The sequence below is a fragment of the Protopterus annectens genome, chromosome 8.part0 (assembly GCF_019279795.1).
Source record: "Protopterus annectens isolate FY-2018-M chromosome 8.part0, PAN1.0, whole genome shotgun sequence".
Classification (NCBI taxonomy): domain Eukaryota; kingdom Metazoa; phylum Chordata; order Ceratodontiformes; family Protopteridae; genus Protopterus; species Protopterus annectens.
Genome location: NC_056741.1, coordinates 623,398,592 through 623,424,462, shown reverse-complemented (window position 1 = coordinate 623,424,462; position 25,871 = coordinate 623,398,592). Strand labels below are relative to the sequence as shown.

The window sequence follows — 25,871 nt, the reverse complement described above, 5'->3', positions numbered from 1 at the left end:
TAAAATCACTGTGGTCCCAACATCAGCATCCCCTAACATGTCCAATTCTTGTTTTGGGATTTGTAAAAAGAGAAAATATTTGGTGATGAGGCCAGTTTTATCTGAATATAGGTGTTCCATTTTCCATTCCAGCTACAGTAAAATCTGTAATTATGGATTCCTCATACATTGCTTGGGGAGTAGTGTCTATGGCAGTAAACTTGTAGGGTTTTTGGAACAAAAAAAGTACTGTCCAAAACAATGCTCTCAACTCTCTCACCTTTGGTCTCTGGGACCCTTACAAGTGGTTACAGACAACACCACCATGATGTGGTACATAAACAGGGAAAACCATATCTTACTGTCTGTGCAGACTAACCATGGTAGCCTGGGTTATAGCTTTTCAGCACAGTCTCACTGTGTAGGCATCTTAAATCCCATCAGAGCAAAACTTTGTTTTGGACAAGCTGAGCAGGACCATGAGAGACACTCCTGAATGAAATTTGAAACTGGGGTCCTCCAGGAATTGATCCTTCTGTGGCAAACACCTCCAATATTTCTGTTTACCTACTTTCACAACAAACTACTGGGAAAATTCTACTTCAGGACTTGTTTGCACGAAGGCCTGAAAAAAAGATGTATTTTCATTTCCTTGCATAAAAATTTTCTTGTATGCTTTTCCACTCTGTCCACTGATATCCAGGGTCATTCTGAAGTTTCAGAAGGGCTCTCAAAAAGTCATTATAGTAATTTTCTTGTATTTCATGCAACAGTGGTTCTCTGCTTAGGCAATAGCCAAAGGCAATTACCTACAAGCTTTCTCACAGATTAGACCTGCTCACTCAAGACTGGGTGTTTGATGCACCACCAGCTTGAAACATCTTCAACTGATTGCCTGAATGATAGAGTTTTAATACCTTTTAGACACCCGTTTTGGACATGCAGAAGATGTCAAAGTAGGCAAATAAACCTATTACTGGAAAATCATACATTAGTAAATGGAAAAGATATTCTAGTTGATGCCAAGACAAGAACCAGGACCCTTTTAAGGATAGTATTATCTGGTTGTACAGTATTTGTGTGCATTATTATCTTCTGGACATACTTGATCCTCCTCTGTCAGCATTCATGTCTGTCCATTGATCCTCCCCTTTAATTGCATCCCTGTGTTACAGATGTATTTGAAAGGGATTTTGCATATCAGTCCTCCTAGAAAACAGGTGGCTCCTTCCTGGGATCTCAACTTTGTTCTTGAAAAATCAAGCCTTGCTGTATTTGAAACAGCCTACTAGGATAATTTGTGGTTTGTAGCATGAGACAGTTTTGCTCATTGCAATGACTTCTGCCAAAGTGTCTTGAGTTGCATGCTCTCATGGAGTGTTAACCTATCATTTTCCAGAAAGGTAGAGTTTCCCGAGATCTAATTATTCCTTTATTCTTGAAGTTGTACCATGTTTACTTTAAGCCAAGCTATCTCCCCGACTTCTTTCCAGAGCCTAAACACGAGGGAGAAAGGATTCTTTACTCCAGATGTTCAGATAGCTCAGATATCTTGCCAGAACTAAAACCTTCAGAAACTTTAAATCATTTATTCAGTTCTTATAAAGGTAAAAATGGACAACCTGTTTCAAAACAGACCATCTCCATTTGGTTGTCATGTGTTGTTACTTTTTTATAGCTACCACAACAGGGCAATTCCAGGCAAGGTCAAGGCTCACTCTGCCAGGGCTTGGCTTTATCAATGACATTTTGAAAGGGTTGTATTCTAAAAACAGCAGCTTGGTCCTCTGTGCATACCCTTATGAAGCATTGCAAACTAGTCTTTCTCCATGCCCAGGACAGGCTTGGTAATGGCCATTCTTCAAGGACTCTTGGACCTTCATCCAGTCTTCCTTCCTCCTTCCAGTCAGTACAAGCTATAGTAGTCAGCCCATATAGCTAAGACTACTGCAGCAGTGATCAAATGATGAACATAGTACAGTTTTGTAAGTAAACTTATTTTAACGCAAGATATTCAAATGATGGGTTCTACAGTAGCTGGACTCTCATCCTCATTATATTTCTGGGTTGTTTTTTTTTTGTCAGAGTGAGGACTTAAAATTTTACTCAACTAGCTTTTACCTCTTTCAGGACTCTAATCTCCCTCTGTCAGCTCTGAAAGGCTTGGTGCCCAAACTGTTGATTTTCTTCAGATTTGCTTGAGCTAAAAAAAAAAAGTATTGTAGCTGAGTGGTCTAAAACAGTGGATTAAGGGTCCACTCTTTATGGGGATGTGGGTTTGAATCACAGTTATCATGTAATTGACATTTAAGTACTGTCTTTAACTACTGTCAGGTGACATACATCCTAACCCTGGCCCCCCTCACATCAACTCCTCAACAAACACACCTTCATCTACAAAAACCCTCACCTTCTCAGCATTAAATGCTCAAAGTATATGCAACAAAATCCCAAACTTCCATGCCTGGCTTCTCCGCAACAATCCTGATATACTGTCTATATCTGAAACATGGCTAAGACCCTCCATAAAAGATTCAGAAATAACTCCCCTCAACTGTAACATTATCAGGAAAGATTGAACCCACAGAAAAGGAGGCGGTGTAGCTCTACTCTACTCCTCTTCCTTTTCTATTACTTCTTATACTAAACCAGTTCCCCAATTTGCCAATGCCGAACTACTTCTAGCCCTACTCCATCTGAACAAGCACAAAACAATTTGCTTAGCCTCCCTCTATATCCCTCCTAGTGTTAACATACCAATTCTTGAGGACATTCTTTCTTTGCTCTCCACCAACATCACTAATGAAACTGTCATCCTAGGTGACGTTAACATTAACTGGTCCTCTGTCCAGTGCCCAACAAATCCCCAAAATATTAACCTTTATAACTTTCACCAGTTAATAGATTCTATAACCAGACCATCTAAGCACACTTCTTGTGGAAGCACCCTAGACTGGATTCTAGTATCACACCCACACCTTATCTCAAGTAGCGGTACACTCCCTGACCCTCTCAGTGACCACTTTTCCTACCTTTGCTTGCCGTAACTCTCCCTCTCTACAGCTGTCACACACAACCATCTCTGTATGCTCCTTAAAAAACTTCAACCAAAACACCTTCTGTGACCTACTTAAACAATTCATCTGGGGTCCCCTAAACACACTACCCCTAGATGAAGCTGTCACCTATTTCAATACATCATTTCTAAACCTTCTTGACACCTTAGCCCCCCTTAGAACAAAAAGAATCAAGAGCAAAACTATCCCATGGTTAACAAAAGACACCTTCGTGATAAAGCCTTGAAAAACTACTACAAATACAAAACCCTAGCCTCCCTAAACGAATACAAATTACTCCGCAACAGAGTAAAAAATCTTATCAATTCTGACCGCAAATCTTACTATATCATCCTCCAAAATAATCATAAGACTAACCCAAAAAAATTCTGGAATAGTATCTCCTCCCTCTTCAACCCTGGCAAAAAGGAAATCCCACAACCCAATCAAAATACTTCTGATACCGACCTTGCCTTCCAATTCAATAGCTTCTTCATTGATTCTATATCTAAATTAACATCATCTTTTATTAAAACTCTACTCCCCCAGCTACAACTACCCCTCCTTACCTAAACTCCTCCACTTCCGACTTCCCTCTCTTCTGCCCCAAACCTATACCCATAAGTACTATAAAAAAACTGCTTCTTAAATTAAAACCTTGCTCTAATGCCCCCGATAATATCCCTTCCTTCTTCCTAAAGATAGCTACTGAAGCCATTGCCTTCCCCATTTGTTTGCTTATAAATCGGTCAATCCAGGAAAGTTATGTACCCCAAATTTGGAAAAAAGCTTACATTATTCCCCTCCATAAAGGAGGTAACAACAATACCATCTCCAACTTTAGACCTATTGCCATCTATCCCCCATCTCTAAACTTTTAGAAAAATGAATCCACATACAACTACTACCATACCTGACCAGCAGTCGTCTATTAACCCCAACACAACACGGATTTAGACCCGGTCACAGCACTACTACTGCTCTTCTCTCCTTCCTCGAAACTGTAAATAAAGTTAGAGACTCTAACTATATTGTCTCCACTCTCCTCTTAGACCTTTCTAAGGCCTTCGACACCATCTCCCATTCCCTGCTACTCACCAAACTCTCTACCTTACATCTTCCCCCCTCTTGCATCAGCTGGTTTTCTAGTTACCTTTCCAAAAGGCAGCAATCTGTCAAATGGAAGAAATCCACCTCCTCTTACCTTAACACTGTCACTGGTGTACCCCAAGGCTCCATATTAGGTCCCTTACTGTTCAACATCTTCATTAATGACTTCCACCACAACATCCCAAATGCTAAAATAGTCCAGTATGCAGACGATTCAACTATTATTTGCGCTGCAAACTCCATTCCCTCCCTTATAAAACTAACTCAAGATGTCTTCTCAACCACCGAAAAATGGATGCATGATAATCATCTCGCTCTCAGTCCATCAAAAACCAAACTCATGATCTGAAGTAGGATATTCATTTGTCTGCAACCTGTGGGTTATGGATCCGATATCGGATCCGAACCGGCATAGTTTCCAGCTATGGATCCAAGCTCTCAGCTCCTCCCCTCACCCATAATGCCCTGCTCTACCCTCATGACCTCAGATCTTGTTTGCCGCGCTGGTAACTGGATGTGGTTTCTATAGCTCTCAGCTAAGTGGTATTTTCTTGTATAAAAATTGAAATTTTTTTGCTTTCTTTAAACTTTTTTGTGTGAAAGTTGTAGGTTCCCTTTGTGTATTGACTGTTTTTAGTTTAAATTTATTTACAGTAGTATATTTTATTCCCTCCCCTCGCTGGTACGTAGAGTGTGTGTGAGGCCTGTGTGCTTGTTATAGTTTATTGTTAAGTTACTTCTGTAACTTTTGGGTAATTTTGACTATGGCTGACCAGCCTAAGTCATTTTTTTCTAAATGCTCCGAGTGTGGCCATAAGCTCTCACCGGCTGATGGCCACACTCGGTGTGTTAAGTGTCTTGGGGTTGAACACCTCACATCTGGCTGTTCCATTTGTGCAGGGTTCAACCCCAGGGCACTGAGGGAGCGGAGGTCCAAGCTGGTCCTGGCGGGTCTTTACCGCGGACTCGGCTCCGACCCGCTCCTTCGGGACTCCTGCGGCTGCAGCTGTTCCCCTGTAGCACCCTCCTGCTCCTGGGACTCAAACTCCCGCTTCAGGACAGGAGAGGGATGCATCTAAGAAGGACCGGAGGGAGAAGCACAAGCGGCGGGCCGAGACCTCTGTTTCGGCCCGCCTGCCAGGCTTCTCCCGGCTTCTGTTGGGCGGTCTCCTCCTTCTCGGCTCCGGTCACCTGTGTGCTTCTCACCGGGTCCTGAGGAGGAGGAGACCCGATCTCGCGAGGCTATCGAGGAGGCATTCCAGGCCTACCTCGGTAGCCTCGTCGAGATCTACCCATAGCCTTCGATGCTGATCTGGACGGATGATGCGAAGGTTCATCCAGGCCCAGATGCAGATGGGAGTGCTCTTGCCTCCCCTCGGGAGCTCAACACCCTTTTCAAGCCTATTGCTCCTTCTCCGACCCGCTTCCGGGTTCGGAGCAGCTGGAGCCGAGCAGCCGGGCGGGGAGGTCGGATCCGATAGTACTGGTACTTCGGATCCGACCATGCCCTCGAGTGCGTCGGACCCGATCTCGGAGCCTGGATCCGAGCCGGATCCGGGGATTAGTGCTCGCCGGCGCCCGTCTGTGTCGGGCGCACTGTCCCTTCGGATCCGAGTGCTTGGCGCCGGCTCCGATCCACTCTTCGGATCCGAGGGGAGCCGATTGTCGGATCCTTTGGTCGAGGTCGGCTCCCTTCGGCTTTTGATGTAGTGGAGAGGGCTCTGTTGAGGGTCTCGGACCCCGGCACTTGCCGGCTCCGTCCGCTCCCTCTGCACTGGGCCAGGCTTCCACCATCCGGCCCCTGGGACAGCCGTTTCTGTGCCCCAAGTTGCTCCTATGGAGCAAATTGCTGCTGCGAGGACTCCTCTGACAGCCCCCAGAGGAGGCTCCTCGCATAGCATACGGTCTAAAGGAGGCACATTGACTCCCTGAGTCTCTCACTGAAGACACGGACTTGGAGGAAGGGAAGGCTCCCCACGGTCACCCCGAGGATGTCTCCTTCGGAGACATCATGGAAATACTCCGTATCAGGGGGTGGTCTGCCCCAAGTCTTCCTCGGACGAGTCCGTGTTCTTGGAGGCATTCAAGCGGGCCCGTCTACCTCTTGGGTGTCCCCTGCCGACCCCCTGGTGGACCTTATTACCACCAGGGCGTGGAAGGAACCGGACACCGTGGAGCCAATTCCCAAAAGACCTGACAAAATCCTTAGCCCGCCTTCTGACAGGACCCATTGGAGTAAGGGGCCTCCTGTAGATGCCATGTTGATGGCGGCGGCCACAAAGAGGGAACTGGCTCAGGAGAGTCCCTCAGTCCACCCACCGAGCAAGGAGTCTCGGATGATGGACCGCTTGGGGAAGCGGATGTTCAGTTCGGCGACCTTCGGTAAGGGCGCTGAACTATTTGGCACATGTTATTCGGATGCAGCGAGACCTTAAGGAGTACGCTGCATCCCCCCCTGAGTCCATTTCGGAGGAGGACAGAGCTCTGCACTCCACCAAAATGGCCACTCTAGGTCAGTCACAAATACTTCTATGCGGCTACTCTCCCATGCTACGGAGGGCGCTAGAGCTGCGGGACAGGACTGGTCACTAGGCGTCAGGCCTGGCTCCGCCACTCATTTTTCTGAGCCCTTCAAGGCGTGGTTTGCGACGCCTTTGATGGTTCTGCTCTATTTGGCAAGACCGTTCGAGGCGTTGACCCAGAGCGAGAAGGACGGAAGGCGCTGTCTGCCGTCGAATCCGCTTCTCTGCACCCCAGAGGCCCTATTCTAGGAACCAAAAGGGTCAGAAGAAGATGTGGTTCCGAAGTCGCAGCAGTCCCAGCCTGCTCCGGACAACCAGTCCTTCCGTGGCAGAGGAGGACAGGGAGGCGCCGCCCTAGAGGCAGAGGGGCTCCCAGAAACTTCGGGTCCAGGGAACCTTTCTCTGAACGGCCCGCAGCAGCCCTGAGGGCTGCCCGACTGCTCTACTCTGGAGGCAGTCGGGGACGTTCGGGCACCTAGCGGCATGGGAGTCCATAACATCGGACCGCTGGGTTCTCCAAATCATATCCAGGGATATCGCATTCCTTTCCTTCACCTTCCAAAGATGCAGTCCCTCCCAGACGTACCACCCGGTCAAGGGAGGCCGCTTTAACAGAAATTGGCCATCTGCTAGAGAAAAGAGCCATCCAGCCCGTTCCCCAGACCAGATCGGATCAGGGTTCTACTCCAGGTTCTTTTAGTGCCAAAAAGACGGGGAACTAAGACCAATCCTAGACCTCTCTCTCCTGAATCTGGCAGTCCCCAAAGAAAAATTCGAATGGTCACTCTACAATCTATTCTCCCCTTCTGGGAGAATGCCACTGGATGTGCTCGATAGATCTCAAGGACGCGTACTACCACATCCTAATGGACAGGCTCCAGGAGGTTTCTCCGCTTCCGGCTGGGAGCCAGTCACTACCAGTTCGGGTCCTTCCCTTTGGTCTCACCACAGCCCCAGGGTGTTTACCAAAGTACTAGCAGTGGTAGCGGCCCACCTGAGGCTTCAGGGGTGCAGGTCTTTCCCTACCTGGACGACTGGCTCCTTACGCCCCAACAAGGCATCTACTTCTCTCGGCGAGACTCCTTTCTCCATCTTGCTCCATTTCTGGGCATCACAATAAATACAAAGTCCAACCTGGCACCCACTCAGCTCTTAGATTTCATAGGGGCCAGACTAGACACAAGGAGTTTGAGCCTTCCTCACTGCGGACAGGATTCTGAATCTGCAGCTCCAGGTGCGGGCCATTCTCCATTCATGTTCTGTTCCAGCGGAGTTGGTCCTGAGGGCTCTAGGGTCCATGGCTCGTCGATAGCTCTTCTTCCTCTTGCCAGGCTCAATATCGCATTCTACAGTGGGCGCTCTTAGTACAGTGGTCTTACCTTGCTCCCCATGTATCATCCCATAGCGATCAGCAAGGCTTGCAAGCGGTCCCTCTTGTGGTGGCTCCACTCCCCGGATCTCCACGAGGGTCGCCCATTTTGTGCTTCTCCCCTCTCGCCACGGTGACCACGGACGCCTCCCGCCTCGGGTGGGGGCACTTTTGGCGGACAGTCCAAGGCACGTGGAACGATACAGAGACCGTACTGCATATCAATGTTCTAGAGATGAGAGCTGTGCTCTTAGCGTTGCTAGCACTTCAGGACTTTCTTCCCTTGGGAACAATTGCGATTCAATCGGACAATATGTCTGTTGTCTGGTACATCAACAAGCAAGGGGCAACAAGGTCTTACCCTCTTTGTCGAGAGGCCATGAGAGTTTGGGAATGGGCAATCTCCACCAATCGCTTTCTCATAGCAAAGCACATTCCGGTCGGTCCAACATCCTAGCGGGCAAGCTCAGTCGCACCATTCTGACCCCTTACGACTGGTGTCTCAATTGTCAAGTAGCGAACGCATATTCGCACGGTGGGGAACCCTTCATGCGATCTTTTTGCCTCTCCCTCAAACACCAAGTGCGACAGTTTTTCGCTCTGATACCTCCTCCCGGAGGTACCCCAAGAGACAGCTCTGGTGCATGCTTGGCCACCCGGTCTTCTGTATGCCTATCCACCCTTGCCTCTGATGCTGCAAGTTCTTCAGAAAGCCTCTCGGGTGGGTTGCAGAATGATTCTCATTGCTCCGTTCTGGCCTCGACAGATCTGGTTCCCCTTCCTAAGGTCTCACTCTGTGAATCCTCCTTGGATTCTAGATCCTATTCAGGATCTGATATCCCATCCATCCTGCATTCCTCCTCCGAACCTGGACAGCCTGAAGCTGACCGCTTGGCTGCTCCAGTTCCACTCTTGATAAGGACTCGGTATCTCTTCACGGTAAGGCTATTTTGGTGGCGGCTCATAAACCAGCCACTAGAAAGGTTTACCGAAGCAAATGGAAACGTTTCTCTGTGTGGGCGGAGCGGCAAGGCCTAGATCCCTTCACGGTTCCTCTCCCCGTAGTGCTTGATTTTCTAACCTCTCTCTTTAATGATGGTGCCAGCAGTTCCACAGTCAAAGTTCAACTGGCGGCAATTTCTCACTATCACATTGGTCAAGAGTCTAATCCTCTTATGTCAGCCAAATTGTGCAAAACTTTTCTTAAAGGTACTTTCCTTCTCAGGCCCCCTATTAAGCAAGCAGTTCCTCCTTGGGACCTTTCTTTGGTCCTACAGGCCTTGACCGCTCCCCCTTTCGAGCCCGCGGCTACAGTGGACCTCAAATTCTTGTCTTACAAGACAGCCTTTTTGGTAGCCATTACATCAGCCAAGAGAGTTTCTGAACTTCAAGCTTTATCAGCTAAACCTCCTTACTTGGTTTTTTATCCGGACCGTGTCTCCCTCAGGACCAACCCGTCCTTCCTTCCTAAAATCGCTTCTGAAGCAAACATCAATCAATCCATTAACCTCCCTGTTTTCTTCCTAAGTATGAAAACAAAGGTGAATATAGGCTACACTCACTAGATGTTCACAGGCAACTAAGATTTTATCTCAACAGGACAGCTGGTCATAGGCAATCCGACCAGCTGTTTATTTCCTTTGCAAAATTCAATTTGGGCAAGCCAATTTCCAAAGTTTCTCTGTCCCGCTGGATTTCACAGTGCATTTTATTGGCTTATCAAGCGTCAGGAAGGCCGCACCGGAGGGTGTTCATGCCCATTCAACCCGGTCAGTATCTACCTCAGCAGCCTTCAAGGCTAGGATTCCTCTGGATGATATTTGTGCAGCAGCTACATGGGCCGTCTCATACATTTATTTCTCACTATAAGTTGGATCTTGCATCCAGGGTAGAGCATCCTTTGGCTCGCGGTGCTCCGGAATATCCTTCCATGATGGCCGCCCAAGATTCAGGTAGCTGGGGACTCTGTCCCACAGGTTGCAGACAAATGAATATCCTACTTCAGATTTAGAAGTTATGTACTCACCATAACGTTCCATCTGAGTAGGTGTATTCATTTGTCTGCAACCATCCCGCCTCCTATCCCTGGCCTTTTCAGTTTCCTGCATATTACTGGTTACCCTTTTGAGGGTATTGTTGCTTTGGCAAACTCGATCTGAGGTCATGAGGGTAGAGCAGGGCATTATGGGTGAGGGGAGGAGCTGAGAGCTTGGATCCATAGCTGGAAACTATGCCGGTTCGGATCCGATATCGGATCCATAACCCACAGGTTGCAGACAAATGAATACACCTACTCAGATGGAACGTTATGGTGAGTACATAACTTCTAATTATTCACCCCATCAAAAAGCATGACTATCAACATAAACTCTTTCCTCATAACTAGTCAAAATAACACATGCCTAGAAATTGTTTCCAATGCCAAACTGCTAGGAGCTCTTATTGATGACCAGCTCACATTTGATTGCCATATACAAACTAACATTAAAAAAAAACACATCAGAAACTTGGTATGTTCTACCGGCATATCCGCTTCCTCTCCCCATCCACAAGATTTCTCCTATCTACCACATACCTCATCCCCTCTCTCCTTTATGGTGCCCCACTCTTAACTAACCTAAAATCCTCTTCTAAAACAAAACGCTCTTCCTGCTACAACAAAATCGATAAATTCACCTCTGGCCTTAGATCCTCCTCCCATCACTGTACTGCCCTCCACAAACTAAATTGGCTAGAGCTCCCTAACTACCCTACCTACACTCAACTTACTCATGTTCACAAACTCATTTTCAAGCCCTCACTCTGCCCCTCACTCTCCTCAGCCTTCACCATCCACCACCCAAACAGACCCCTCAGAACCAACACTCAGAACCTAGTTGAACTCCACAAACCAGCCCGTCCAGCAGGCAAACTCTTACTTTCCTTTTCCCTGGCCTGCCTCTGGAACTCACTCCCATCTCATATCCGCAATACCAGCAGCCTTTCAATCTTTAAATCTCTCCTCCATTCACACCTATCTTCTCTCTGGGAATGCTCCTGTACCCATCCTGCATAATACCTCTAGCTACTACTCACCCCCTACTCCCCAACTCTTCCCTCCTATGGGAACATTCATATTGTAGTTACCACTTATGTAAATATTCTCTGTGCATACCTACTAGCTAAAATCTTACCCAACACTTTTTCCATTTGCTTGTGTACATAGATAACTAAAAAATTGTCAGCTTATATGTATTATTGCATAAGCTTTTCTGTCTTGTTTTTCAAGTTGCATTAACATTATCTTGTGCTTATATGTACTACTTCTGACACTCTAACAAAATGCTATGTTACATTTATACTACTGTATTCTGTTTTATTCTTAATTGCATATTTGACATTGTATCTGCGGAGCTTTTCTCCCCAGGACTCCATTGAAAATGGGCTCATTCGGCCCAATGGATTATCCTGGCAAACAAACTTCAAATAAATAAAATAAATGAAGTAGTGGGTTTGGCATAATGGTTTAGGTCTTCACCTCATAGACACAAGGTACAGGGTTTCATTCTGACATTGGGTTATTGGCTAAGCTTAAAATGGCCCTTCAGGGCAGTTTGCCTAGTATTCACCTATGAAGCTATAATAATGGTTTAGGCAAATTGGAATATGCCCTTGAAATTTGAATGTTGCCCTGCTTTTGTTATATCCTGTGCAGGATATAACCCATATAGCTAAGGTTACTGGAGCAGCAATCATTTGAACATCTGTTGTAGTAAGGTTACTTAAACAACACTTTTTTTTCTCATCCTGTCTTGTATTGCAGCTAAGCTTAGAATTGTCATGTATGTCCATTATGCAGCTTTAACCTAATCAGGCGAGTGCTTGAAGTCATTGTCTGGTTTTCTTTCATGCATGTGTTAGCTTAAACACCGAATCTGGAAACAATTTTCAGAAGGGCAGTTTTAGTGCAGAGTTATTGGAGTTTGTGTTTGTATGCTGGTGCTGATGTATCCTTTTTGTCTTTTCCAGATGCAGAGGATGTGTCAGCAGTCCTTGGGGTTGTAATTGGTGTCCAATAGATCATCGCTGCACTGAAAAGGAGTTTTGCCAGCATCCTAGGATCATATACAACCTAAATGTAAGAATGTATTCTATATCTTCATCTTACATGAATAGAATCCTTTTACCCTGTCCCCATAAATTAGGCCATGCTCTGTTTTCCCGTACAGGTTTTGAACTGTTGCCAACTGATATTGTCAGACTTCACTAAATAAACAATTTGAGCAGCTAAATTATATTTTACTACAGTATTTTTTTTTGCACTTGTATTTAGTTAGGGAAATGGTTTTAAAGACTATTTAGAATTATTCTGTCTTGTGTGTGCATGAAGTAGTCATTTATTTGTTTATTGACATTTGATTGCTGTGAAAATCTGATTGGGTAGGAGACTATTTTCAGCAGAGGCCCAGGGAGAAAAGCTCCAAAGTATTGCAGAACATCTTGAGAACAAATTTACAGTCTTTAAAAATAATAGAAAAAACAAGTACAGTTTAAAATAATTATACCAAATTAGACATATGAAAACATTGGTTAATAATGCATACAAGTTATTTGACAATGATTTAATAGTTACTTTAGCCAGTTTATAGAGAAAGTAAAGTAAGCTGGTATAATACAAATAGGAATTGATATATGAAGTGAGAGAAAAGTACGCTTATGTTATATTTAGAGAGAAAGCCAGGGGAGAGAAATAAATACAAGTAAGGAAGTGAGTGAAGAAAAGTATTTGTTCACATTTAGGGTTATATTTTTTTGCAAAAAAGAAATATATGTAGCAGCAGTTGGTGGCAATGTAGATGAAATGGCTGTTTGAGCTGCAGCTATTGTTAGCATGGACAAAACACCTGTTTGGGGTGAAATGTATAATAAAACAATTGTGAAGCACTAGGCAGTGAATCAGTACCTTTGTTGACAATTGGCCATGCAAAACTAAGCTTTCTGGTTTCTCTAATATTTGATAGTCAGAGGGTGCCTCCCATTGCAGCTTTCAAGGACAAGTGGCTTCCTAATAGCGTTGCCATCCCTCCATTTTTTTCCTGGAGTGTCCGGAAATCAGTAAGCCATTCCAGTTCTCTGGTACTTGCTCTGAGACTCTGGAATTGAAGAGCTTTGTCAGCACGTCTGTACACTGACAAAAAAAAGGACATTGCCGTCTTGGTTGATTGGCTGCTTGCTGCATTGGGAATCAAGCAGCAAGCAGCCAATCAACATTTAGACTTGCTAGTAGGATGCCCGCAAATCCCGCGAAAATTAAGGGATAAAATCGGAGTATTGAGCTATATGTTGCCTTTATCCAAAAAAAGGTGAAGGACTGAGATTTCATTTTTTACTGCTTTGGATGATTCAGACGGCCGCAACGGAACTTTGGATCATTCGGTGGATACCCTGGTGGTCTTTGTGGCATGCACCCTTGCCTGCTCTTCGGTTACTGCTGCTAGAGTCGGGAAGGAAGGATTTGGGACTCGACAATTCTGGAGACGTGCTATTTGCTTGCGGGAAGGGAAGGGAAGAGCAGTGCTATGGTGGTGGTGTGTACTTTTACGTCTCTGCTGCTGCTTGTGTTTGGAACCCCTTTTTTCCCCTGCCTGCTGCTTGCTTGCTCTGCCTCTGCACGGTATGTGTTAGCTTGTGTCTTGCCTACCCTGTTCTGCCTGTGAGATTGTCTAAGGAGCCCTGCTGCTTTTTTGAAGGTAAGTGGCATTTAATATGGAAAAGGTGTAGATTTTCAAAGGCTTAGTTTGGCTAGGGGAATGAGATACTGCCAGCACAGCTACTAGTGAATTTTGTAAATATTAAATTTATATTACACTACTAGCTGTGCTGGCAGCATCTCATTCATTGATAGTGACAACAAATGATTTGTATAAGATGCTTGTGTTACAACTGTGTTTAGATGTGATTATTACAACTGTATCTAGATGTTCTGGTGGTTAACTATCCTTTCTAGTTTATAATCGCCACAACATCTATCTTGATCTGTAGTTTCCAGGATACTGTGTGCAGACTGAGATTTATAGCAAGGATTGGTTTGGCTGTTTTTACTGCAAAGTTATTTTAATTATTTTTTATTTTTCATGTGAGTGCACTTTGATGTTACAGTGAATATATACTGACTACATGATTTGTATAAGATTCTTGCTAAGACTGTAGAACTAAGAACTTTCATTTCTCTAGATTGTCATCACTGATATGATGTTCTTCATCTCACATTGCTGCAGTCCTTACACTTGGGTAGTCCGCTGTCCCCGGTCGGCCCGAATACCAAAGTATAAGGCTGACGTCGGTCAAGGCGCATTAGTCTGACGTCAGGACGTCAGGGTACAAATGCGCATGACCGACGTCATATCCTCAGTCTTTTTTGCCGCATGGTCCGATGCAGAAGCAGCGTTGCAAGTGCAGGTTGGCGTTCTGAAATTTTCCGAAGTCGGAGTTTCAGACCGAATCAAAGTTGGCTAAGTACCCCGTTGGGGAATATTTTGTTTTTTTCTTGCCTCAGTATTTTACCGGATGTCAGAAAAAGTGAATAACTGTATTTCTTGATGGAAACAGATACCTCATAGGGATTATTATACCTTGTGTATACCTTGTTTAGGGCCTGAGCATGACATTGATGGGTGTCGCTCTTGTGCTAGATTTAACAAACGCACTATAAAGAGAAGATTAGATTGTGCCAGGTTAGTCTTCGGGAAGCGGTGCAATTATAAAATGCCGTCGGATGCTCCGACGCCCGCTTCGTCGAAAAAGCGCAAGGACAAAGCTGCAAGGCCTAGGTTAGAAGAACCGTCCGTCCCGGACGCCGGTTCTTTAGAGGGCTCGGTGGAGCCGGAGGTTCAGCCAGAAGTTTCTTTGGAGTCCCAGGGAGAGACTTTATTATTACAAGATGTGTCCTCTCAGGAGGTAGGCCAGGCTGAAGGGGCTTCTCAGGTGGCTGTTCTACCCTCCCTTCCTAAGGTGGTTAGGCCCTCCCCTTCTGTTTCCAAGGCTTCTCCCAGAGGCAGGCCAGGTTTAACTTCAATTGGTGTCACCCCTAGTTCTTCGGGGTCTGTGCCCAAGAAGCATATGCTTAAAATGGCAGAAGATTTGATTACACTGATTAGAGGTTCTATGCCCCCTCCTGATAAGAGGCCTAGGGTGGAACCTGAGCTTGGGAGTTTTGAGCAGGGTTCGGATGCTTCAGAGTCTTCGGCTGAAGACTTGCAGGAGTATTCTCCTTATTCTGATTCTGATGTGGATGATTCTACTCCTTCTGCTTCTCCTCCTGAGGATTTTTCTTTTTCAGAGACTCTTCATTCCATGAGGGAGCATTTTAAATGGGAAGGTCAGGACTTCTCTGATTCCAGGAAAAGGCTTAGGGAATTTTTGTTTCTACCCCAGCATAGGCCTTTAGCTATACCTCCTGTTCTGGATGTGGTGGAAGATGTTTTTGCAGAGGCTTCTCTTAATCCTGATTCTTTGCCTTCTGCTCCAGTTAAACCAGATAGGTATTATAGGGTGCCTGAAGCTCATAAGTATCTTTTTAAGAGTCCTAGGGCAGACCCAGAAACTGTTTCTCAGGGGCCTAAAGGTGTTAAGGCTTCTGTTGTTAAAAATCCGGTTCCTCCAGATAAAGAGGCTAGGGCTTTGGATAGATGGGGAAAGAAAGTGTATACTTCTTCCACTTTAGCCATAAGGGCTTTGAATTGCCAGTTTCACATGTTGAAATACCAAAACAATCTCCTTTCACAATTAAAGTCTAAGGTAGATGCTCTGGCGGAAGGTATTGAGTGTAAAGAGTTACAAGATTTAGTACATGTTTCTGAACAGGTGGGTAAGCATTCCTTGCAATGTGGTTTTGATGCTGTACAGGCCTCTTCGAGGGTGGCTGCCACTGGTTCTGTTCTTCGCAGGCACGCCTGGCTGAGGGATCAGAATTTAGCTGAGCATGTTAAGACAAGGATTTTAGATGCTCCTTTACAATCTGATGTGTTGTTTGGTTCTCCTGTTGAAGCAGTTTTAAAGAAAATGGAAGACAAGGCTAAGTCTATGCAGACTGTTAAAGATTTTTGCAGGTTCAGCCTCGAAGTTTAGTAGAAATTGGCCTACCAAAGGGGTGGACATATCCTTCTTATGATTCCCAGTCTAGGGGTAGGTCTAGACGTGGTAGGGGCAGAGCTCAAGGCTCTTTTAGGCCTAGAACAGGGAGTTCTCCTGCACAGTCTTCTGGTGAGGGCAGGGGTCAGTCCTTTCGTAAACAGACCCAATGACCTACCTTTTCAGCTGCCAGAGCCTTCACGTCTGGCAGCACCTTTGGGGGGAAGGTTGGCACTTTTCAAAGAAAATTGGAATTTGATTACCCAAGACAAATGGGTATTGGATAATCATACACCACGGTTACAGGTTTTATTTCCATACCTTGCCTCCTTTCAAAGGCATGCCAGACGTTCCTCCTCAACAAAGACTAGAGGCGCACAAACAAATTTCTCTGTTACTTCAAATAGGGGCCATACAGCCGGTTCCTATTCCAGAAGTGGGCCTAGGATTTTATTCTCGCCTGTTCCTAGTACCAAAGAAAGGGAACACGTGGAGACCAATTTTGGATTTATCTACCCTCAACACTTATCTGGACATTCCCAAGTTCAAAATGTTGACGCTACAACAACTTTTACCTCTGCTGGGCAAGGATCATTGGATGGTAACTTTAGATCTCAAGGAGGCTTACCTTCATGTTCCTATCAGACTGAGTTGCAGGAAGTACCTGCGTTTTCGGGCTGGGAATTCTCATTATCAGTTCTCTGCATTGCCCTTTGGCTTATCTACTGCGCCCAGAGTGTTTACGAAAGTTCTGGCTCCAGTGATAGCTTTCCTTCGGCTAAAAGGAATACAGATCTATCCTTATTTGGATGATTGCCTGATTCTGGCTCCAGGAAAGGACGAGCTTCTTCATCATTTGGTATACGTGATAGCAGTGCTAAGATGCCTGGGGTATTCTGTGAACGAAATAAAGTCCAGTCTAGTACCCTCTCAGGACATGCGCTTTCTGGGTGTAAGACTGAATACAGCATCCCAGATGGCCTTTTTGACCCCGGACAAACAAAAGAATCTTTCCCTTTACTTTCATCAATTGTCTCAGTCCAGGCTGACTGCAAGGACAGTCCTTCAAGCCTTGGGGTTCATGGCATCTTGTATTCTGGTGCTTCCCAATGCCAAACTGCATATGAGGAAGTTACAACGGTATCTCAAAAATGTATGGACTCAGCACTGCCAGGATCTGGACACTGTCATTCAAATAATACCTTGCATTCAAAAGGAATTGTTGTGGTGGGCTCAGGAATGTCACCTAAACAAGGGACTCTCTGTGACCCGGCCAGAGGCGAGTCAGATTCTAACGACAGATGCCTCAGACACAGCTTGGGGAGCTCATCTGAATGGAAAGTGGATACAAGACAAGTGGCCTGCCAGACTACAACATCTACATATCAACTTGAAGGAGATGTTAGCAGTCCAGTTTGCATTAGTGGCTTTCAAGGATTTACTTCTTCCAGGGCAGGTGTTGATTCTAACAGACAACACAACTGTCATGTGGTACATCAACAAGCAAGGGGGAACACATTCCTATCCTCTATGCAGGCAAGCAATGATTTTGTGGGACACTGCTCTCAGTTTGCAACTAAATCTTCAGGCAAGGTTTCTGCCGGGAGCACAGAACTCCTTAGCAGATGTGTTAAGCAGGCAAATCATGGATCCCCACGAGTGGCAATTGGATCCTCATGTATTTCGGAAATTGACAGTGTCATGGGGAACTCCAGACATAGATCTGTTCGCTTCTCCACTAAACCACCAGCTGCCAAAGTTTTGCACGAAAAGGTTTCATCACACAGCTTGGAAAGTGGATGCTCTTTCTTTCAGTTGGAAAAATCTTCATGTGTATGCCTTTCCGCCTCTACCTCTCCTCCCAAAGGTACTTCTAAAGGTCAGACAGGACAAACCAAGGATGATCTTAACAGCTCCAGATTGGCCTCGGCAGCACTAGTACCCATTACTGAGAAGTCTGGTAAGGAAGCCTCCATGGCCTTTACCTTTGATTCCACACCTGTTGTCTCAGAAGGATGGTCATCTACTCAATGTCAAGCTTCACTCTCTTCATCTAACAGCCTGGCATATTCTGTTTTGAACCATAGCAGGTCTTAACTTCCTCAGCAAGTTTTGAATGTGATTATGGAAGCCAGAAGACCTAGTACAAGGAAAGTGTACGCAGAAAAATGGAAGAGATTTTTATTTTGGAGTGCAGCAAAGGATTTGGATGTTTCTGAGCCTAATTTGAGTATGGCTCTTCAATATCTTACTGAGTTATTGGACAAAGGTTTGTCTTTCTCTTCCATCAAGATTCATGCTGCAGCAATTTCAGCTCACTATGACTGTGACCCACCATTGTTTTCTCATCCTTTGTTCAAGCAATTTCTTAGAGGGCAAAGAATATAAGACCCCACGTAGAGCTCCTACTCCTGCTTGGGACCTCAATTTTGTGTTGGAGAAACTCACTCTACAACCTTTTGAGCCTGCAGCTACTGCTGAATTGAAATATTTGTCATGGAAGACTGCTTTTTTGTTGGCCATTACCTCTGCAAGAAGGGTTTCTGAATTGCAGGCCCTTATGGCGGTTGAGCCTTTCTTGATTTTCCATAAGGATAGGGTATCTTTACGTACTAATCCTTCCTTTATGCCTAAAGTGGTTTCTAGTGTGGCTTTAAACCAAACTATTCATTTGCCTACTTTCTACGCAAATCCCCAAAATAAGGGGGAAAAGATTTTGCACACTTTAGATGTACACAGGCAGTTGCGTTATTATTTAAGCAGGACTAAGGATTTCAGGCAGTCTCAGCAGTTGTTTGTTTCATTTGCTTCGAGTTCTCAGGGCAAGCCTGTGTCAAAACAAACTATTTCTAAGTGGATTGGGTTTTGTATTGCTTTCTGTTATTCCCATCATGGCAAGGAGATTCCAGCTGGGATTAGGCCTCATTCCACTAGAGCTACTGCCACTTCAACAGCATTTCTAAGGGGGGTGGCAACTAAGGATATTTTGGAGGCAGCTACTTGGAGTTCAGTGCATACTTTCTCTAAGCATTACCACCTTCCTCTCTACTCTAAATCTAGGGCTGGTTTGCCACTGCTATTTTACAGGGCATTTTGGCAGCTCCTGCTTCTTTATGATTTGCCATCCTCCCTTGCCTCTGCTTTGGGATTCTACCCAAGTGTAAGGACTGCAGCAATGTGAGATGAAGAACATAGTACAGTTTTGTACCTACCATAAATGTAGATGTTCGAAGATCCACATTGCTGCAGTCCAATTTACCTCCTTCCTTCCTCTCTGTGTTTAGGGCTGGTTGTGTGGGTTGGGTTGTACCTTTGTAAATTTGTATATATTGTACATATATTTGGTGCAGGGGTGTTTGGTGTGTTGTTGTTTTTTGGTTTTGGCCTTACCTTTTTAGGGTCTTCTGACATCTGGGGCAAGAAAAGACTGAGGATATGACGTCGGTCATGCGCATTTGTACCCTGACGTCCTGACGTCAGACTAATGCGCCTTGACCGACGTCAGCCTTATACTTTGGTATTCGGGCCGACTGGGGACAGCGGACTACCCAAGTGTAAGGACTGCAGCAATGTGGATCCTCGAACATCTACATTTATGGTAGGTACAAAACTGTACTTTTACCGTGATCTGTTCTTCGTGTTTCACTGTTGCAGTCATCACATTTGGGTTATCTGCTTGCAGTAGCCCTCAGGTCAGCCTGATTAACAGTCTTAGGTCCTGCGTCGGTTGCTGTCTCGTCTTCCATGACGTCAGATAGGGGTATAAAACATGCAGCCGACACCATTACCCCAGTCTTTCTTGCCGTGCGGTGCCCGAAGCAGAAGCAGTTCACAAGTGCTGATTGACCAACTCCTGAAATTTTCATTTTCGAGTTTCAGAACCGAAGTCTTCAGCTAAAGCTAAGTACCCCGTTGGGGAAACTTTTTCTTGCTCTAAACTGATATCAGTAAAATTAAATAATTGTATTTCTTGTGGACAGCAAATACCTCATAAAGATTTCCATTCATACTGTATTCCTTGCCTGGGCCCTGACCACGATGTACCTCGCTGTCGGTTTTGTGCCTTATTTAAACAATGAACTATTCATTGTCTGTATATTTATGCTTCTAAATATTTTGGTACTCTGTTCAGTTATCCAGATATGTCTTCGGTAAGCCCTCCGACTACCGACATTCCCAAAAAACGCAAAGATAAAGATGGAGACAAGCCGCCTAGGTCCAAAGCTGCCGACGTCACTTCTCCTAAGCAAGTCGCCAGTTTGCCGGTACTCAGTGAGGTGCTTTTTCAGCCCCTGATACCCGCTACTTCAGATTAGCAGGCCTCTACTGAGACCCATTCGGAGTCCGGTATGCCGCGAGATGTTTCAACTATGGAACCTGCAGATGTCTCTACCTTGGATGGGTCCAGAGCCGCTGTGCAGGCACCGGCTTCTGAGGGTGTATTCAGGCCTACTGACTTGCTTATTAAACAGACACCATCTTCTGCTTCAAGGCCTAAAACTCGAACCATGCCTAGAAAACCGACACCCAGGCTGCATAGTCAGGCCTCTATGCTTAAAAAATAAATGATAAGAATGGCTGAGGACCTTATTACTTTAATCAGGGGAAGCCAACCTTCCCCTTCTAAGAGACCTAGGACTGAGTTTGCTTATGATACTGCTGACCAGGATTTTGAAATTTCTGTTTCCTCTGATGACCAGGATTTACCCTTATCTACCTATGAGGATTCTGATGCTGAGGACTCTATTCCCTCTGCCCCCCCCCCCCCCCCCGAGGATTTCTCTTTTGGTGAAACCTTGCATATTCTTAGGGAGCATTTTCATTGGGAAAGTCAGGATTACTCTGATTCAAAAAAAGAGGCTTAGGGATTTCTTACTCCTGCCCCAGCACAGGCCTTTAGCTATTCCCTCCTGTACTAGACATTGTTGATGATGCCTTTTCAGAATCTAGCCTGGCGCCTGACTCTTTCCCTCCTGTTCCCAGAAAACATGATAGATATTACAGGGTTCCTGATTCTCACAAGTTCCTTTTTAAAAATCCTACTGCGGATCCTGAGACCATTTCACAGGGACCCAAGGACATTAAGGGTACTACTGCCAAAAATCCTACCCCCTCTGATAGAGACTCCAGGGTGCTGGGTAGATGGGGTAAAAAGGTATACATTTCTGCAACCTTGGCCATTATGGTCTTAAACTGCCAGTTTCATATGTTAAAGTATCAGCAGCATGTTATTGGATTGCTTAAATAGAAAATGATGTTGGTTCCTGATTGTGCTGAAAATAAGGATTTACAGGATTTAATGCATTCTGCTGAACAGGTTGGAAAACATACTTTGCAATGTAGTTTTGGTTAACTAGAGGCATCTTGCAGGGCTGCTGTTACCGGGTCTGTACTTAGAAGGCATGCTTGGCTTAAGGAGCAATCCTTGCCAGATCATGTTAAAGCTAAATTACTGGATGCTCCCTTAATTCAGGACCACCTGTTTGGCAACAAAGCAGAAGTAGTTCTTAAAAAGATGGAGGAAAAAGTTAAATCTATGCAAACTGTTAAAGATTTCCTGCAAGTACAACCTCCAAGATTTAGTAGGCATTGACCCTCTAAGAATTGGTCCTTTCCTGCCTCTTCCAGGCCTTCAGTCCAAACCCAGATCCAGCAGAACACCCAGGCTTCAGTCCCAGGGTACGCACAGGACTAAGCAGTGGGGGGCTCCCACTTCCAAAGCAGGAAGTAGTAAGACTCCCCCCTATGGTAAACTGTCTCAATGACTTAACTTAAAACTTCCAAGCACTTCTCAACTGACTGCTCCTTTAGGGGGAAAGATTGCTCTGCAGGCAAAAAACTGGGAACTCATTACCCAGGACAAATGGGTTTTAAATATAGTTTCCCAAGGATACATATTTCACTTCCACACATTACCAAATGGTTGGCCAGATCTACCTCCAAATCAGTGGGCAGAGGCACAAAAGCAAGTACTCTCTCTCTCTTAAGCATAAAGGCTATTCAGACTGTACCAGAAGAGGAAAAGGGACAAGGTTTCTACTCAAGACTTTTCCTGGTACCCAGAAAAGACAACTTATGGTATCCTATCAAAATTCAAGATGCTAACTCTTCACCAGGTGCTTCCTATGCTACGCAAAGATGCCTGGTTGGCAACACTTGATTTAAAGGAAGCCTGCCTGCACATCCCAATCAGGGAATCTTGCAGAAGATACCTACGCTTCAAAGCAGGCTACATCAGTTCTCTGCACTGCCCTTTGGCTTATCTACTGCGCCCAGGGTATTCACAAAGTGCCTAGCTCTAGTCATTGCATTTTGCAGGCAAAGAGATATTCAAATATACCCATATCTGAACGATTGTCTAATTCAGGCAGAAAGCCAGGACATACTTTTGAATCATCTGGCATTTGTACAAAAGGTGCTGACTTGTCTGGGGTACACCATAAACGAAAATAAATCACACCTGGTACCCTGTCAGCAAATTATATTCCTGGGAGCAAGCTTAAATACAACTTCCAGAATGGCTTTCCTCACTTCAGAGAAACAAATTCATTTGACAACCTACTTCAAACTAATGGCCACAAAAACCCTGCTATCTGCAAGGCAAATACTACAAGTCTTGGGGTTCATGGCCTCATACATTCTTCTAATTCTATATGCAAGACTGCATATGAGGAAACTGCAATGGTATCTAAAAAGCCTATGGTGTCAGCATTCTCAGGATCTAGAAGCAGTGAATTCCTATCATAACTTGCCTATGGTTAGAGTTCCTTTGGTGGGCAGAGGCTTGCCACCAAAACAAGGGACTACCATTCACTCTACCCCCTGCCACCCAAACAGATGCATCAGACTATGCATGGGGGGCTCTCCTGGCAGGGAAGTGCATTCAGGGCAAATGGAACCCAAGTCAAATGCACCTGCATGTCATCAAAAAGAAATGTTAGCTGTACAGAATGCTCTGACAGCCTTCAAGGACCACATTCTTCCAGGACAATTAATGGCAAAGATGGACAACACCACTGTTATGTGGTACATAAACAAGCAGGGGGGTATCCATTTTTACCCCCTCTGCAGACTAGCCATGGCTCTGTGGAACACACCCTTGAGCTACCAAGTGCATCTACAGGCTCAATTCCTGCCAGGAAAACTAAATACAGTGGCAGACAAACTAAGCAGAAATCTCATGGACCCACATGAGTGGAAACTGGAACCAAAGACTTTCAACATGTTGACAAACAAATGGGGGAGCCCAGATATAGACCTGTTTGCCTCCCCCAGAACTACCAGTTGGACAAAGTTTGCACAAGGACTCCCCACAAACAAGCTTGGAAAGTGGATGCTCTGTCCTTCACCTGGAAAAATCTGTCAGTTTATGCCTTTCCTCCTCTGCCTCTCGTCTCCAGAGTACTACTAAAGATCAAACAGGACAAACCAAGGACGAGTTTGATTGCACTAGACTGGCCACACCAGCACTGGTACCCCCTCTTGCGCAGTGTGTCACTGCTGGCTCCTTGGCACCTGCCTCAGACCCTTACCCTGTTGTCACAGCAGGAGAACCATATTCTGCACCCTTGGCTTCAAACTCTGAACCTGGCAGCCTGGCTAATTAACTAATCTCTCCATTACCATCCCTCAGTAAACAAGTGTTGGGTATCATTTGGAGGCAAGGAGGCCTAGTACTAGAAAATAATCTTATGCTGAAAAATGGAAAAGATTCTGTGCCTGGAACCAGTCTCAAGGGATGGGCACAGCAGCACCCAACTTACCTCAGATTCTTCAATACTTAATTGAGATGCTTCACAAGGGCCTTTCTTTTTCCTCCATCAAAATTCACGCCTTAGCCATTTCAGTTAATTACAACACAGAACCACCCCTCTTCTCTCATCCACTACTCAAGCAGTTCCTCAGAGGGACTAAAAACTTAAGACCACCCAGGAGAGCCCCAACTCCAGCCTTGGGACCTTAACTTTGTATTGGAGAAACTCACTCTTCTTCCTTTCGAGCCGGCTGCAAGTGCAGAGTTAAAATTGCTTTTTTGGAAAACAGCCTTCCTTTTAGCAATCACTTCAGCAAGAAGGGTTATCTGAATTACAGGCCCTTATGGCAGTGGAGCCTTTCATCATCTTTCATGCAGACAGGGTGTCCCTCAGAACCAATCCCTCCTTCATGCCCAAGGTGGTATCCAGTGTGGCTCTTAATCAGTCCTTTCATTTGCCCAACCTTCTTTCCTAATCCACAGAACAAAGGGGAACAGATACTGCACTCCATAGATGTGCACAGACAACTTAGATTTTACTTGGACAGGACTAAACCTCAAAGGAAATCTGAACAATTGCTGGTGGCATTTGCTGCAGGGGCAGAGGGGAAGGCTATTTCAAAGCAAACCATTTCTAAATAGATAGGCCATTGCATTCATTTCTGCTGTAAGCACCATGGCAAACCTATCCCACAGGGGATTAGACCCATTCAACCAAGGCTGCATCTACCTCTACAGCCTTTCTCAGAGTTGTCCCTACCAGGGACATCCTAGAAGCTGCTACCTGGAGTTCTGTACATACTTTCACCAAGCATGATCATTTGCTAATTTTCTCTAAATCCAGAGCTGGCTTTTCCACTGCAGTCTTGCAGGGCCTTATAGCTGGTCCTAATGCTATCTGAATTCCTTCTCCCATCCTTAGCTTTGGGAATCTACTCAAATGTGATGACTGCAACAGTGAAACATGAAGAACATAATACAGTTGTGTACACTTGCCATAAATGTAGATGTTTGCGTGTATTCACTGTTGCAGTACTGGTTACCCTCCCTCCAGCCCCCTGACTTCTTTTGGCTGTACCTCTACTCTCCTTTACTATGTTTAAAAGCTTTTTGGTGTATTTGCTTTTTTGTTGGAGGTATAACCTTGTGTGTATGTATGTGTGTGTGTGTATATATATATATATATATATATATATATATATATATATATATATATATATATATTGCTTCCCATTAGGAGGGCACCTGACATCTGGGGCAAGAAAAACTGATTTAATGGCGTCGGCTGCATGCTTTATACCCCTGACTACCTGATGTCATGGAAGATGAGACAGCAACCGATGCGGACTGAGGGCTACTGCAAGCAGATAACCCAAATGTGATGACTGCAACAGTGAATACTCTTGATTGTCTACATTTATGGTAAGTGTACACAACTGTACTTTTTCTAGGGTATACTGTCTATACCAAGGCTTAGTTTGGCTGTTTTTACTGCAAAGTTATTTTAATTTTTTATTTTTCATGTGGTTTTGCACTTAGATGTTACAGTGAATATATACTTACATGATTTGTATAAGATGCTTGCTTTGGCTGTAGAGCTGTCATTTCTAGTTTGTCTAGTTTGTCATCACTATGATGTTTACCTTGATCTGGGTTTTTCTTTCTAGGGTGTACTGTCTTGGGTATATAGCAAGGTGTAATGTAGCTGGTTTTTTTTGAGACCATCAATGTTTGAAGTATTTCATGTGGTTTTAAACTTTTGTCGCAGCGAATATATATACTGAATATTTTCTTTTATTAAATGTTTAAACCTTTCATTTTGATGTAGAGATATTTAAGTTTTGAGACTACTTGCATATTTATTTATTGACACTGTGGGTCACTCTACTTTGCCATTGGTCAAACTACCAATGTTTTGTTAATATTACTATTGCACAGTAAGACTGGACACACTTTGTTAGGGCCTTAAAGTC

At 44.9% G+C, this 25,871-nt stretch overlaps 1 protein-coding gene across 1 annotated transcript in view; it reads left to right on the top strand.

Moving 5' to 3' along the window:
- Nucleotides 1-25,871, top strand: part of LOC122808326 (plexin-B3-like) — a 2,760,797-nt gene that overhangs the window by 11,871 nt on the left and 2,723,055 nt on the right. Inside the window, exon 3 of the mRNA XM_044079291.1 lies at nucleotides 12,045-12,153. Coding sequence (XP_043935226.1) covers nucleotides 12,045-12,153 — 109 coding nt within the window. The remainder of the gene's footprint in view (nucleotides 1-12,044; nucleotides 12,154-25,871) is intronic.